This window comes from Pongo abelii, chromosome 11 (assembly GCF_028885655.2).
Source record: "Pongo abelii isolate AG06213 chromosome 11, NHGRI_mPonAbe1-v2.0_pri, whole genome shotgun sequence".
In the NCBI taxonomy this organism is placed as follows: domain Eukaryota; kingdom Metazoa; phylum Chordata; class Mammalia; order Primates; family Hominidae; genus Pongo; species Pongo abelii.
In genome coordinates this window covers 84836997-84854132 of record NC_071996.2, presented here as the reverse complement: position 1 = coordinate 84854132, position 17136 = coordinate 84836997, and the positions used below count along the sequence as shown (strand labels likewise).

General features: G+C 36.6%; 1 protein-coding gene across 2 annotated transcripts in view; it reads left to right on the top strand.

Moving 5' to 3' along the window:
- The window catches only part of PDE1A (phosphodiesterase 1A), a 390387-nt gene that overhangs the window by 367825 nt on the left and 5426 nt on the right, over positions 1–17136 (top strand). For both annotated transcript variants that reach the window (NM_001135342.1, XM_024243036.3), the window contains 1 exon segment: positions 15873–15989. In NM_001135342.1, the coding sequence (NP_001128814.1) occupies positions 15873–15946 (74 nt within the window). In that variant the 3' untranslated portion in view covers positions 15947–15989.

Genomic DNA, 17136 nt, shown 5'->3' with positions numbered 1-17136 from the left:
TCCCCATCCCCATTTAGATAATTCCATTTTTTTTTTTCCCCAACAAACGTCCTCACTTTAACACTAGATACCAGTAAAGGCTGAGAGTTCACCTTTCTTTGTAACTCAGCCGATGGCATGCTGAAGGCTTGTGTTTGATTTTCAGCAGTTTAAGTCCTATGGCTAAAGAAGAGGAGATTCTCCTTCAGGACATACTTAAAAACTTTTAGGGTATGTATGTGCATCTGGAGCTGGGAGTTGGAATCCCTGAACTTATCTTTTTCTTTCCTCACTTTGTCCAGTGATATTAAGAGCATCCAACTAACTTCATTATCATTCCTTGGTTTCCCACAAGAGTTTGAAGGTATACATAGAGTCACTAAACTCCTTACCTCCTGAAAGTGGTGAATTAGGAGCATCAAGTGCCTTTATTTTGTGTATCTCTATAAGCAGTTCACGCCAAAGACTATTTAGGTTTAATCAGATTATAGAGTCAGTTCCAGAAATCCCAAAACCAATTAAGGAAATTCATTTTAAAAATACTGTTCCTCTAGAACCATTCCTGGCATCAGTGTCTGTATTAGTCAGGGTTCTCCAGGGGGACAGAACTAATAGAATATATATGAAAGGGAATTTATTAGGGAAAATTGGCTCACACTGTCACAAAGGCAAAGTCTCACCACCATAGGCCGTCTGCAAGATGAAGAAGCAGTTGGTAGCATGGCTTTGAGGGAAGCCGGTAGTGTGACCATCTGAGTCTGAAAGCCTCAAAACCAAGGAGGCGAAGAATGCAGCCCCACTCTGAGGCCAACAGCCTTAGAGTGCCCCAGGAGGTGGCTACTGCATCTCAGTTTAAGGGTCAAAGAACCTGGAGTCTGGTGTCCAAGGGCAAAGGATAAAAGGTGTCTACTCAGGAAGAGAGAGACAGAGAGGCCAAAAGAGAAAGCTGAGCAAGACGAATGTCTCCCTTCTCCTGCCTGCATTGCTTTACCCACATCCCTAACTGATTGGATGGTGCCTGCCCACATTGAGGGTGGCGCAGTTCACTAACTCATGGGTCAGTCTCTTCTGGACATAACCTCACAGCCATACCCAAAATCAGTACCTCACCAGCCCTCAATCCAATCAAATTGACACCTAAAATTAATCATCACACTAAGAAAAGCCAAAAACGTAAGAGGCAGTACATTACACCCAGGGAGCGGGCATAATATACAATTAGGATCTAGGACTCTAGAACTAGACTATCTTGTTCAATTCTGGTTCCTTACTTATTAGTTATGTAATCTTGGACAATTTATTTAATCTTTTTTGTGTTTCAGAGTTTGCTCATTTATAAAGTGAGGATCACAAAAATAGTCTCTGTCTCAAGAGCTGTTAGGAGGATTAAATGAGTCAATACATATAAAGTGTTTAGAACTTGGCATTTTCTAACTTGAAGACATACTCTAGCTTACTAAGAATTTAATCAAACTTAAAAGCTCAAGATTGTGATATTATCTTTAAAAAGAATTGGCCAACAGCCCTTTGTGGCTACGAATATCCCTGAGCTCATTCCAAACATCCTAAAAAGTTTTATTACTTGAATGAAGACCACCTCTTTGTTAAGACTACATTAATGAATCTGCAGGAAGGAAAAAGGGTCGGTGTCTCCATTCACAAACAAATCTTGATGTTTAAAAACAAATTGTTTCATTATTACTTTTCATCTTTATGTGAATAATATAGTTTGAACAAGACATTCCTTTGGAAAAGTGTCTCTGTCTTGCATAGTTTACCACCAGATTTGGAAGTCCAGTCAAAGATGATTTCAGATACATCAAACATGAAAAGCAAAACAAAACAACATGCCTATTAAAAAAAACTAGAAAGAAATGTTTCAAAGTGTTGAAATTTCAGATGAGGTGTGTAAGCACCACTATGATTCAATGTTATATCAGAAAAGGAGCCAATAGAATAAAATAAGAAAAAATAAATAAGTGAAAATTTAGAAAGAAAATTTATAAAGGAATTTAGGAAACTAATGAAATGGCAAAAGCTTACACAAGTTGAGTGCTCATTATTTGACAGGCACAATTCTAAGTGTATAAACTCATTTAATTTTTACAACCACCCTATGAGGCAGCTTATAATTAATTATACCAAGGTACAGAGGATCAAGCAAATTATTTAAAGTTACATAGTAAATAACGGGCTGGGATTCAAATTCAGGTAGTGTGACTCCATACTTCTTTTACTTAACAGTGTCTTCAGCCAGAAACAGAATCCTCACAATTATAAGTTAATATGAGGGCTTTTTTTGGTTTTGTAACCTAGAAAACTCAAGATTTTGAAAGGCAAATTACTAGAACTAATAAAAAAAATTCAGTAAGGTGGCCAGTTCCAAGATGAACATAGAAAATCAATATTGATTGTGTGTACTTAAAAATCCAAGAGAATACATGATGAACTGTTAGAATTAGTACAAGAATTTAGTAAGATTCTAAGACTCAAGTCAGTAGACGAAATCAATTGTATTTCTCTATAACACATCAAACAGTAAATGAAAACGATATCATTTACAATAGGATCAAAACATCAAGAATGTACATAGAATAGATCTAGCAATAGGTATACAAGACTTTGACAGGGAAAACTACAAAACTTTGTTAGAGAAAAGATACCTAAATAAAGAAAATGTGGCACATATACACCATGGAATACTATGCAGCCATAAAAAATGATGAGTTCATGTCCTTTGTAGGGACATGGATGAAGCTGGAAACCATCATTCTCAGCAAACTATCGCAAGGACAAAAAACCAAACACCTCATGTTCTCACTCATAGGTGGGAATTGAACAATGAGAACACATGGACACAGGAAGGGGAACATCACACACCGGGGCCTGTTGTGGGGTGGGGGGAGGGGGGAGGGATAGCATTAGGAGATATACCTAATGTTAAATGATGAGTTAATGGGTGCAGCACACCAACATGGCACATGTATATACATGTAACAAAACTGCACGTTGTGCACATGTACCCTAAAACTTAAAGTATAATTAAAAAAAAGAATATCTAAATAAATTGATTGGAAAACTCAAAAAAAAAAAAAAGAACTTGGCATTTTCTACAATAATTCTTTTTTTTTAATTTGAGATAGGGTTTTGCTGTGTCACCCAGCCTGAAGTGCAATGGCATAATCATAGCTCACTGCAGCCTCAAACTCCTGGGCTCAAGAAATCCTCCTGCCTCAGTCTCCTGAATAGCTAGGACTACAGACACACACTACCATGCCTGGCTAAATTTTTACTTTTGTAGAGATGTGGTCTCACTATGTTCCACAGGCTGGTCTTGAACTCCTGGACTCAAGTGATCCTCTCTCCTCAGCCTCCCAAAGTGCATGAGCCAATGCATTCAGCCTACATTAATTCTTACTCTTCTCAGCTCACATATGTTCCTTGAGACTGAATGGATATTTTATAGAAAGCTTCCTTAAAGAAGTGTACTATGGAAAAATATTCCTTGCTTGAGATGATTTCGATATATATAAGATTATGCTTAACTCATGACAAAACATGCAATGGCGCAGTCCATCAGTCAGTTGAGTGAACTGCTGTATGATGAATTATCTTGATAGGTGATTTCTATCACCTTTCCATTCTTAATTAACCTATCAAGATAGTCTATAAAGTTTATCCCCAAATATCTCTCAAATCCATCCAGTTTTCTGATGAGTAAATCAAGCAATGGAATTAGCTTGTTCTGAATGGTTACTACAGCTGCTCACTCTATATAGTTATAAATGGATCATCTTTATCTAAATACTTTCTGTTAAGGATTCTGCCACTTCATATACCTGTCACAGAACCCTTTGGGGGAAAAAATGATTCTAAAAAGGAATGTTCTGTAAACCTAAATTTTCTCAAAAAGAGGACACTTTAGCTAATCCAGTAAACTTGGTTTATGACAATTCAATTCTTTCCTGAAGGGATTTTTACCATTTTAATTTTTATCTCTTAAAGTATGCCTAGATTTAGACTGTATACAGCCCAAACTCTTCAGCTTCCCTAATTTTACTTCTTCTAGGACTGCTATTTATTCTTTGGCTAATATAACTTTCTCTTGTTAATGATAGGAATCTAGGAAATTCCCAGTAATCATGCAAAAAATGTATAACTAAAGTATTTGATCTCTGTCATATGTATTTAATTTCCGTATTTTGTTCTTTCTCCAAAGAAAAAATTATGCAAAGTGAAAAGGTAAGGAAAAGTGATCTAAAAGATCTCTTAAGATCTCTTAGGATTCAGTATGTCTTCATGGGAAGATGGTGAAAACCTACAAGAATCGGATGCTCAAAGTTTATTACAGTGTCATCTTCAAAACATAACCAAGGCCCATTCTTTAGCAAGACAACTGGGTAGTGAGTGGTCTTGGAAGCCATGCACTAATTTTGATTCATGTCAGGAAATTTTTGTAGAGTTAGCAATAGAAATTCAGTCAAGTTAATATCAACTCAAAGATATTAACTCATCACTCTGGACATGGGATTCATTCAGAAGGCTTCTGTGTTCCCACATTACCCTTCCATCTTAGATGAGACTTCTATAAAATATGAAGGCATGTCTGCTGATTCAGAGAAACCCAAATACATCAGTAAGAAACAAAAACTTCATCAAATAAAGGCAGTACAACAAGAGTAAGAGAATAGTTTTGATGTAATTTGATGTAAGATAATAAAACACCCACAACTTATATTAAATAAGTTCGCCTCCATCAGGACAGTTAATCTGTTACATGAGTCTTTAGAGATTAGAGATTCTACTGCTTCCCATAGTCCTGACTGAAAGTTGTAGACCAGTAAAGTACTTTGTCGCTAATTGCTTAAAGTGCTTTTATTTTAAAGCATGAATTTACAAGTTTACTTCAATAGGAGCAACTTGCATATACACCCAAGGGAGGCAATTCCTTCCACCACTACGTTCGCAAACTATAAGTAGATGAAGCTAGCTCTCTCCACATATCCCATTAAATAACCCCCCATCATAGCCAGCCGAAGTTAGGTATCGACATGTACACAGCAGAGAAAGAAATAACATGGAAAGACTTTTGTAAGAACCCAAGAGCCTTTCTCACCCCAGGTTAAAGCATAGCTGAATATGTGGAATTGATTTCTATCTTGGCTGATTCTTAGGCCCAATCAACATAGCTACTACCAACTCTCTAAATCCTCTTGAACATTTGGTGGCTTCAAGCTAAAAGATGGATGGAAAAACATTTATTTCTGGGGGCGTTTGGTAGCTCCAATTCAACTCAGTTTACAAATTTGTTGAACAGTGTTTACAGAATACCATCAGGGATATCTATAGACTCCTAGAATTTTGGATTATGCATACCACCAGCATTTGATGACTTGTTCTTCTGTAACAGATACTTACATGGTGAATATTATTTAGGTTGGTAAAGATTGTAAGTGGGTTTAGTCTCCACGAAAAAAACGAAGAGACAAAAATCAAAAGAAACTTACTTTCCTGAGTCTTCTCGCATCCTCCCTAGATGGAAACTCATACAAAGAAGTGCGCTCTCCATTGAAGAGTTTGTTGATTATAAACACTAAAATTGGGTCTTAGAGTCTATGGAAACTTGTGATATTTGCAGTCTCTAGGTTAGAAACAGTTCATAGCTCTTGCTATGTTTGAATATGCAAAGTGTGCACAATTTGAGATCTTTTAAGTTCTACAATGGATGCTTAGCCATGGTGTTTCAGGATGGAGAGTCACAATTCATCAAAATAGGCTGGTCACAGTGGCTCACGCCTGTAATCTCAGCACTTCAGAAGGCCAAGGCAGGTGGATCACCTGAGGTCAGGAGTTTGAGACCAGCCTGGCCAACATGGTGAAATCTTGTCTGTACTAAAAATACAAAAATTAGCCAGACGTGGTGGCGTGTGCCTGTAATCCCAGCTACCGGGAAGGCTGAGCCAGGAGAATCGATTGAACCCAGGAGCTGGAGGTTGCAGTGAGCCGAGATCGCACCATTGCACTCCAGCCTGGGTGACAGAGCAAGACTCTGTCTCAAAAAAAAAAAAATAATAATAATAATAATAATAAAAATAAAAAAATAAAAAATTCATCAAAACAAAAATGATAACAGGGTTTGTGCTCCTCTACATCTTTTGATTTTTTAAGCATAGATACTTACTTCAGTTATATATTTATACTAGATTTTAAATAAAATAACTTCTCATTATTCTTAGAGTCCCAATGTCTATTATTTCTCCTTTATGGTATTAGCAACCCTTTACTTTGAAATCCCCACGGGTATAGGACTTGTGCAGGCCTTGCTACTGGATTCTTTTTAGATTATCTTCTACTGCTGGTTTTATCGCAGAGAATAGTAGTAAAAAGATAATCTTATTTCTTACAAATGCTACTCACACTTCTTACTACCACACTACTCAGCCACCCCTGAAGAACTGAATTTCAAATCCTAGTAGCTTGTCAGAGAAGGAAGATGAAAAATGTCATGTTTACTCCGCATTTCCCAACTGGAAACTTCACTGTTGTGCTTTTCCAGACGACTAGGAATGCTCCCGCCCTTTCCAATCAATAGATACTTTCCCCTTTGAGTCAAGGCCTTAGCACCGTGTTACCAAACTCTTCAATTTAGTAATAAAATTCATGGCTCTGGGGTTGAAAGCCCAGCTCTGTCACTTAGATGGTGTATGACCTTGGGTAAAAAAAAAGTTGATAAGATGATAAAATATGTGAAGCACTAAGCACAGTGTTTGGTACATAGTAAGCATTTTCTGAATGTTTACTATTGTTTTCACTGTTGCTACTAATATTGTTCTTAATAATTATAAACTTAAGTTATTCCTCCTAAGTTATGTTCTTATGCTATTTCCTGCACAGATAACTTATGATTAGATAATTTGAGCCATAGTAACACTTCATGCTAAAATACATATAGACAGATTATTGATATGGCTGGTGAGGCCTCACAATTATGGCAAAGTCATGGCTTACATGGCGGCAGGCAAGAGAGCTTGTGCACGGGAGCTCCCATTTACAAAACCATCAGATCTCATGAGACTTATTCACTACCAGGAGAACAGCATAGGAGAAACTGCAACCATGATTCAATTATCTTCACCTGGCCCTGCCGTTGTGACGTGGGGATTATTATTGTTATTGAGACAGAGTTTCTCTCTTCTTGCCCAGGCTGGAGTGCAATGGTGCGATCTCAGCTCACTGCAACCTCTGCCTCCCTGGTTCAAGCAATTCTCTTGCCTCAGCCTCCCCAGTAGCTGGGATTACAGGCATGCGCCACAACACCCAGCTAATTTTCTGTATTTTTAGTAGAGATGGGATTTCTCCGTGTTGGTCAGGCTGATTTAAAACTCCCGGCCTCAGGTGATCCACCCGGCTCGGCCTCCCAAAGTGCTGGGATTACAGGCGTGAGCCACTGCACCTGGCTGACACGTGGGGATTATTATAGTTCAAGGTGAGATATAGGTGGGGACACAGCCAAACCATATCAATTTCCTAGAGCCATTCATTATAAAGAATAATTATACATGTTTATCCTACATGTATATATCTAGTCCATATTTAGTCAGATAGAAGAATTTAAAATATAAATGTGGTTGTGTATTGCATCATTTTAGGGTTATTGCATAAAGAGCCAGAATTTCCCAGGTGGACATGGTGGCTCATGCCTGTAATCCCAACACTTTTGGAGGCCGAGGTAAGCAGATTGCTTGAGTCCAGGAATTCAAGACCAGCCTGGGCAACATGACAAAACCCCATCTCTACAAAAAATATAAAACAGTACCTGGGCATGGTGGCATGCTTGTGTAGTTCCAGCTACTTGGGAGTCTGAAGTTGGGAGGATCAACTGAGCCCAGGAGGTGGAGGCTGCAGTGAGCCATGATGGCACCATTGCACTCCAGCCTGGGTAACCAGAGTGGGACCCTGTCTTAAAAAAAAAAAAAAAAATGCAGAATTAAAATCTGACATATTTTTATATTCATGTTTGGGCCCATTTAAAAAAAAACAAGAACAATGAAAAATTATAGGTGAGAGATTTCAGATAAGTGGTAAAATTACATAATATGAAAGCCTTATTTTTTTTTCCTGACATTCTTAAAGTTGAGCAACTTGAAAAATAATTTGTTAGTAGTAGTATTATGTTATAAAATTCCACATTGAAAGTAGATCCTTCAATTAATTTTTTAACTTGTAAATTGAGAAATGGTAACAAACCAGAAAATTTAAGAATTGATTTTTAAATGATTTCTGTAGTAGTCTGTTCTCACACTGCTAATAAAGACGTACTTGAGACTGGGTAATTTATAAAAGAAAGAGGTTAAATGGACTCACGGCTCCACATGTCTGAGGAGGCATCACAATCATGGCAGAAGGCAAAGGAAAGGCAAAGGAGAAGCAAAGGCGTGGCTTATATGGTGGCAGGCAAGAGAGGCAAGAGGCAGGAGACCTCCCATTTATTAAACCATCAGATCTCGTGAGACTTATTCACTACCATGAGAACAGTATGGGGAAACTGCCCCCATGATTCAATTATCTTCACCTGGCCCTGCCCTTGACACGTGAGGATTATTAAGTTCAAGGTGAGATATGAGTGGGGACACAGCCGAACCATATCAACTTCCTAGAGCCATTCATAATAAGGATGAATGATACATGTTTATTTGACATGTATATATCTAGTGTACATGTATAGGAGAGTGAAAATTAATGGTTTATGTTTAGAACAATGCACCTCAGGATTTTTTGTTTTTGTTTTTACATTATTGTCATCATCAAAACAAATTCAATCATATTCAACATTCTCCATTCAGGCACAGAAATGGATTTATGTATTGACATTTTTACTAAAGGCAATTGAAGTTTGTTTTGTTGTTGTTGTTGTTTGTTTATTTTCTTAATCCAGCTTTACAAAGAAAACAATCAACCAGAATAGTTTATTCAGATTATTTAAAGGAAAGCCAAAATGTTTGCATCATTTTACAGATTATTTTTTCCAAGTTTTAGCTTTTGAAACTCACTTAGGTAGATAGTTAAAATCAATATTCTACAGTTAATTTTTCCTATCTATAAAGATAAAGAATATGTGAATTTTTGGCACATCTCTCACACTCGAGGGCAGCCATCACCCGAATAGTGTACATTGTACTCATTAAGTAATTTCTCATCCCTTACCTGCCTCCAAACCTCCTACCCTTCAGTATCTCCAACATTAGACTCAATTTTCATCCCGTTTTTCATCCTAATTGAGAAATCAGAGCAGCCCCATGTTGCCTTTCACATCAACTTGCCTCTACGAGCCAAATCTGATCATTTCCACGGCTGATTCCTGCTACTCTTTACAAGAGATAAAGTGTGATTTGAATGGTCTCAACTTTACTCCAGAGCTTCTCTCTCCGTTGCCAATCCGAACTTCTCTACCTTCAATCAATGCCTGTGCATTCTTATCATCTCCCTGCTCTCAGAGCCTGCTTTCTTTTAAGAAGATCTGCAATTCAGTCACAGTTCCCTTCTAGGAATAATAACATTTTAATAGGTGTCAGAGCCTTCCTCTAAAAGAATGACACTCTGATGGAGAGATAATTGCTTCAACCAGTGGGTAGGAGCTCACAGTAGTTTTCTCAACTGGGCTTCATTTCTTTCCTGGCATATCATTTTTCTTTTCAACCCCCTGCCTTTGCTCAGACTCCACTGTACCTCCTCATCCCTTCACTAAGAGCATACTCTTACCTGTGTGCCAACAAAACATATACAACCTTTAGACCCAATTTTAGACAACTCTTTCAAGGAGCCAACTGAACTACCTCCCACATTGTTAAACTATTTCAGTGTAACTTAAGCACTAAGATTTCTGGCTATCTGACAAGGTATTAGCTTCCCCAAGTTGAGTATAATTTCACTGATTTGCAGATGAATATACATATAAATTTTTCATTTTCCATAGATCACCTGTAAAACTCTCTACATAGCTAGATGCCTAGCACATATGCATTGGGTGTAAGTCTAAAGCTTGCTAAAGTAAATTGTTGTATTTTCCTCGAAATCAGATGTTTCTGTTTTTCTTTAATGAACCAATATGTAATTTACCTATTTCTTGATTTGTATCTTATGTAACACTTTAAGGTATTACTTTCTCTAATTTTACAGGGTTGGAACTAGCACATTTGGGAATTAAGTGGAATTTTGTTTTCACAGCCTTCTTTTTCTTCTGCCTAGTGTGCAGTCCTCTCTTCTCTTACTGTTGCCTTCTTGCATACTGCAAAGTGAAAGAACACATACAACTGCTTCTTCTCCAAATGCATTAAAATTAAGAGGAAAAAAATAGGCTGGGCACAGTGGCTCACGCCTGTAATCCCAGCACTTTGGGAGGCTGAGGTGGGTGGATCACCTGAGGTCAGGAGTTCGAGACCAGCCTGGCCAACATGGCGAAACCCCGTCTCTACTAAAAATACAAAAATTAGCTGGGTGTGGTGGCAGGTGCCTGTAATCCCAGCTACTTGAGAGGGTGAGGCAGGAGAATCACTTGAACCTGGGAGGCAGAGGTTGCAGTGAGCCAAGATCGTGCCATTGCACTCCAGCCTGGGCAACAAGAGCGAGACTCTATCTCAAAAAAAAAAAAAAAGAGGAAAAAAATAGGGAAAGTATTTCCCCTGGTATTAAAATAGATTTCTTTTTCCCAGCATGTAAGGCAAACTACATTATATGGATGCCAAAACACCAATTAAAATCAGAATATCTGATTTATCCTACATTACATTTCTCCAATGACTGTAACTTTAATCTTTGATCACCAGTTTATTCTAGTTATCTGCAACATAAACTATATAAATGGTCTAAAAGTAAAACTGAAGCAACTTTGAGATGTGCCTGCTTAAGGAAATACTATTATACATAGCAAAGGTAATATTCTTCTCATGAAAAAATAAGAATGCAGTGTTACTCAGAGCTAGTATTTCTGTTGAAAAGACTGCACAAACCAATTCTGTGGTATTTTTCAAACACCATTTATTATTGCTGTTAAATTTAAAACATTAACTGGGGCATTGCTCTGAGGAATAGCTTGTGATTCTGTCTCCCAAATTCACCTAGGCTATTTTGCGTTGGAATAGTCAGTTACCCCTCTAATCATGTCTTTCTCATCTCTAAAATGAAAATCATAACGATGATTTTCCCACTTACATGCAGGGATTGTTGGGCTAGATATGTCAAAAATAATGAGTGCAAAATAAGCTATTAAATCATTTTGTTTTTTATATCTACATGAGAAATGATCTTTTAATTATGGATTTGAGGTATTAGAAAAATACAAAAAGAACAACAAATTTATTTCTGTGGTAGGAAAATTACTATTGAGAACAAAACTAATTTTTTAAAGGAGTATATTTAAAGTCTATTTAAAGAAAAATATTAGGTAAGTGAGAGGATAGGTGGCATATGAATACGGCAGAATTGGTGAGGGTAGGTTACTCATGACTGTAGCTTGGGAAACAGTCAAACTAGAGGCCAAGATTCTGGTTGTCCTTTGTCAGAGGGATCCAGCCCCTTGCTGGCTTTAAGACTTTGGGCAGATAGCTTTCAAGCTATGTCTCAGCTTCCACAGTTGTTCAACCTTACTTTATAAGATTGCTGTGAGGGGGGCCGGGCGTGGTGGCTCACACCTGTAATCCCAGCACTTTGGGAGGCCAAGGCAGGTGGATCACCTGAAGGTCAGGAGTTCAAGACCAGCTTGGCCAAAATGGTGAAACCCGTGTCTATGAAAAATACAAAAAACAAAAAAATTAGCTGAGTGTGGTGGCAGATGCCTATAGTCCCAGCTACTTGAGAGGCTGGAGCAGGAGAATTGCTTGAACCCAGGAGGCGGAGGTTGCAATGGGCTGAGATCGTACCATTGCCCTCCAGCCTGGACAACAAGAGCAAAACTTTGTCTCAAAAAATAATAATAGTAAGTTTGCTGTGAGGATTCAGGGAAGTGAGGTGAGTGAAGCACTTAGAATAGTGTCTGCCACCTAGTCGGTGTTCACAAAGTATTGATTATTATTGGTATATTTTCAATTGTATGATAATTTATCCTAACAGGTTATTTCTCAGATAGTGAGACCCTGACTGGAGGATAAAAGTCTCTAATATCCACTTGATAGTGTGTTTGGTGTAATTCCTTGCAAGTCTTATTCACAGCACCAGGAGTCTAACACATTATGATTCTAATATGGTAAAAGTGAGCTCAAATTGCAATCTAAAAGCCTAGATTAGCTAAATTTAGAGGATTTCTGTTGGTTTTGGTAAGTCTGTCTCTCCTATAACAACTATCCCCTCCCTGCTCCTTGAAGAATTGAGACTCTATTTACAAAGCAAACCCGTAAAATTTCTATCATTTTACAAATTACTTTGTTAGATTTGAACTTTTGAAACTGGTTGAGATGAACTCTTTGAAATGAACAGAATTATTGATGTTCCTTTATTTTCACTGTTTTTCCTGGCTGACAAACAAGTTTATATGTAATTTCTTTGAGCAGGCCACTTGCATTCATTTCTAATGAGCAGCTTTCTATATATATGACGTTGCAAATCCTTTCAGTAAAATGAAATTCAAAGGTGACGTTACTGGTCTTCTTGAAGTACCAGTGAATTAAAAGCCAACTGTCTTGACTTCAGGTTGTCTATTTATGATCTGCGTTGCAGAAAGTCAACTGATTATTCTGGGCCTATTTCTTGCCTGAAAAATGAAGTTAGACTAGATCAAGTTTTAATCCAGGGTTGTATAGAGAGGGTCAGAATACTTAGAGAGGGATTTCTTTTTACTAGTCTTTAACTGAAATTTATCATTTTATTTATTTGTAGGAAAGAATACATATCAACATTTATGGTATTTTTGTCATCAATAGAACTATATATCTATTTATTATATACTTATTATACACTTATATTTAGTGTAGTGACCTTGAAGTATCATTTTATATCATTATTTCAAAACTACATAGGTAGACCTTCAATTAGATCTTTTAATTTAATGCATTAATGAAGCATATGTAACACTATAGCACATCACTAGGTTTACCTAAATATATTGATAACTGTATTTTAAGTAGAATTCTTAGTAATCATATATGTTTTATTTTATTTATAAATTGTACTTTGAAAAGCTGGCCGTAGGCTTCACCAGACTACAAGAGGGGCCTATGATTCAAAACCATTCATAACCTTGGTACATGGGTGTTTCTCAAAGCCTTTATATGGTACACTCTTGGGCCATAAAGGTCATCTAAGATGATCTTTAACGGATTGAAAATGCAAATTATTTCCTCTTTATGGGAGAATGATATGTCAGAATGACTTCCTTTTTTATGAAGGACTAAGGGTCACTAACAAGTAGTACTGCCCAGGTTAATTGTAAAGGCGCCTACAACTAAAGATTTATCAACTAAAATAATGTAATTTGGATTTGCTGAGGACTCTGCTATCTGGCTGTCGTGAAATTCCTTGGCAATTGTGTGTCTACTCCTGAAAAGAACTGGAATTTTAGTTTTCAAGGAAGACCCTTTTCCAGTGCTACAAAACTCTTGAGTTCATCATGGTTTTTAATTGTTGCTAATCACATGTACAGAATTATTATTGGGTATAATATGTGTATCATCTGGGGATTTGTTATTTTTTATAATTGCTGCCTTGTTACCATTTGATTGCTTTCTTTTTCTTTTACTCTTTTATTACTGCTGATTTCTTTATCCACTAGAAATAAGATAAATAATTTGGTGGTGGATGTCCTTAGTAATGGCCTTTACCCATTATGAAAAGTTCTCTAAAAAATTTTGAGAATCAGTGAATTAGTTAATTACTTCTATTTCTTTCTTGTAATTCAGTCTGTTCTTTTTACTATGTTCTGTTCTATTCTAGACTGTTTTGTTCCGTTCTAATCTAGTCTTAAGTAACAGAATATTAAATCAGAATTTAAACCAAGACTCTAACATGATGTCAGAAAAAAAAACTGATTTTTGAGACAAGAATTTCAAAGAAGATTCAAAACTCAGTAATAAGATGCATAAAACCCTTTTCCAATTCAAACAAATGAAAAGGTCAGGTTACTGAGCTTGAAAAAAAAAGATTTATGAAGACGATTTCTTTAAAGACTTCTCTGCTATTGGGAAAAGTGCAGAAATGCTTCCTTCTTCACCTCAAACTAAGGGAGGAGAACTTCACCAAGACCCTTGGAGAGATTGAAGTTAAGAGGATATTGAGAATGGAATCTAGTTCCTTACCTGAGAGATCTAAAGAGTTAAATGATGGCAGGTGAGCCAAAGGAGAGAAGGCTGTGTAGATTTCAGCTTTTCTTCCAGTCATTCATGGAAACAAATGCCTCAAGAGTATGTCATGTGAACCAAATGTACCCACCCACATTTGGAAAGTTGATGGGACCTCAGCAGACACAAGCTGGAAATGTACCAGCAAATTTCCAGGGGCTGTGGACATTGTAAAGAAGCCAGAGATTCATGGGTCTTACCAACCTGGTAAAAAGCCATGGTCCTTGGCAAGAATTCTGTTAAGAGCCCATGACTGTGCTCACAGAAAATAAAGGCAGCTGTAAATGCCTGCCAGGTCTAGTGAGTGCAAAGCCATCCTACAACACTTCTGCTCCTCTTAGCCTTCTTCTCTCCCCTGCTCAGGAGTCCAAAGTAGCCAGTGGAGGCAAAGCAAACAAGAAATGAGAGAAACATCAACCATACACACCCCACCCCCCTCCACACACACAGACACCATTTCTGGGTTCTGTAACAAACAAGGTGGGAAAGGAGTCTTATCTTTGTTTGACGATGTGTATTACATGAGACCAGACCTTCTATTGTCTGATTTGAGATTTTGGCAACTTAATGTGATCACAGGATGTTTTTAGTTCTCTAAGAATGATCAGGAAAGTAATGAGACTACCTGAAATTTTGATCTTGGCTGAGAAGATAAGTCCCCACCCTCCATATTGTAAAGACAAAATTGTTTTGTAATAGCACCTTATAAATTCTGTATGTCCACTAATTACATAACCTCGACAAAAGTCTGCTGCAACTGAATTGATACAATGCTACAATATATGTTAAAGGAATCATAACAAAGTTAATTGGTGCAAAGTTTAATTGTTAGAATATCTTTACTCAAACTTCAGACAGAAAGAATCTTTCATTGTATATGACTATTTCCTGAACTATCAAGATATTTCAAGTAATTGACTCAAAAATTAATTTCTGTTTATTTTGTTTACTTTGTTACTTATGTAATAAGACTCTTTCATCTAAATATTTTGCTTTATACTTCTATTTTCATAGATTCTCTACAACCTCTCCAGAAATGTTGAAAGATTTTTCCATGTTAATATTTTATTTTTCTTCAAAGTTTATATGGAAACTGAGTGATTCCAAGATTAGTTTGTCTTGACAGATGGTATCTTAAACACTACTATCCTTTCATACTCATTTTTAAATATTCATAGCAACTAAGCAATGTATGGTTAAAAAAAACATTGATCGTTAGAAGGTTTAGTTAAAGGAATTTGTTCCAATTTAAAAATATTCAGAAAAAAACATGATTTTTTACATGGGATTTAATAGATGTTTAAACATGTTTCATCTATTTTATTTCTGTATTTTCATATTAAATCACAGCTTGAGAAAGTTATGTAACCAACAGAAGATAGCTTGTTATACTATGTAGATCCACAGGCTGAAAGGAAAATGTTTGGTATCTTTGAAAAAATGCGCCACAAAATCCATTGTAAAATTCAGTCTTCAACATTTTACAAAGTTCTTCAGTCTCCTAACCTTATTAGTTTTTCCCAAAGCCTTATTTTGTTTTGTTTTGCTTTTGTTTCCTTATGTTTTTAGGTGAACCTGATCTTCATAAGAACTCAGAAGACTTAGTAAATGCTGAAGAGAAAGATGATGAGACACATTCATAGGCCCGAAACACCTTAAAGACTTCTGTCATTTTAAACATGACAGGTAATTTTATTTTATAGACCAGAAACTTAACTTCTAAAATAAATGGTTTGCAGAATACCATTATAGATGAAATTATCTTATTTAAATGCCCTCCTAGATTTTTTTTAATCTCTATCATCAATCCTTTGAGACAAAATCTTAACAGGTAAACTTTAAATATTTACCTTTTCAAATAGTTCTTAATTTGTTAATCAACAAAAATTACATTTACTGGAACTGAAATTTTCAATCTTTAAAAATAATTTTAAAAATGGCCGGGCACAGTGGCTCGTGCCTGTAGTTCCAGCACTTTGCAAGGCCAAGGCGGGAGAATCACAAGGTCAGGAGTTTGAGACCAGCCTGGCCAACATAGTGAAATCCCGTCTCTACTAAAAATATAAAAAATTAGCTGGGTGTGGTGGCAGGCACCTATAATCCCAGCTACTTGGGAGGCTGAGGCAGGATTGCTGCTTGAACCTGGGAAGCAAAGGTTGCAGTGAGCCGAGATCAGGCCACTATACTCCAGCCAGGGTGACAGTGCAAGACTCCATCTCAAAATAATAACAATAATAATAATAATAATAAAAAATACGTTCATGGGGATGTTTTATCCTCCTTTCTTTTTCCACATCATATAAGAAATATAAATGTTTTAGACTGATTTCTTGTTTTATTTCATGTAAAAATATGTTTATACCCAGTAATTAAAACAAAGCAAGTGCATATTATAAAGCAAATATCATGTTCGTTAAAATCTGTGAACATGTGCATCTATGGTTCTCTTTTTAAAAATTCAGCTTCTAGGGCTTGTTTTCAGTCTACCAAATTATTAACTCTGGGAGTGATGCCTTGAAAATTTGAATTTTTGATAAGCCAGTCTGTTGATATTTCTGTCCACTAAAATTGAGAACCACTGTCTTGAACCAATGGCGGAGATATGGGCAGTTAGAAAGGAGGGATGTGTATTTACAATGGAGATGTCTTAATATCTACTAAAAATAAGAAGTAAAGAACAAAATCCAAGTGTTATAACACATCCTGTTATGGGGGTGGTGGGTTGGGGCAAGAGAAAATGCTTAGGGTACCATTCCAAACCTTAGAGATGTTGTTATTATTACTTCCACAGCTGTTACTTTAGATATGAAAGTGTTAAAATGTGATTTGCTTT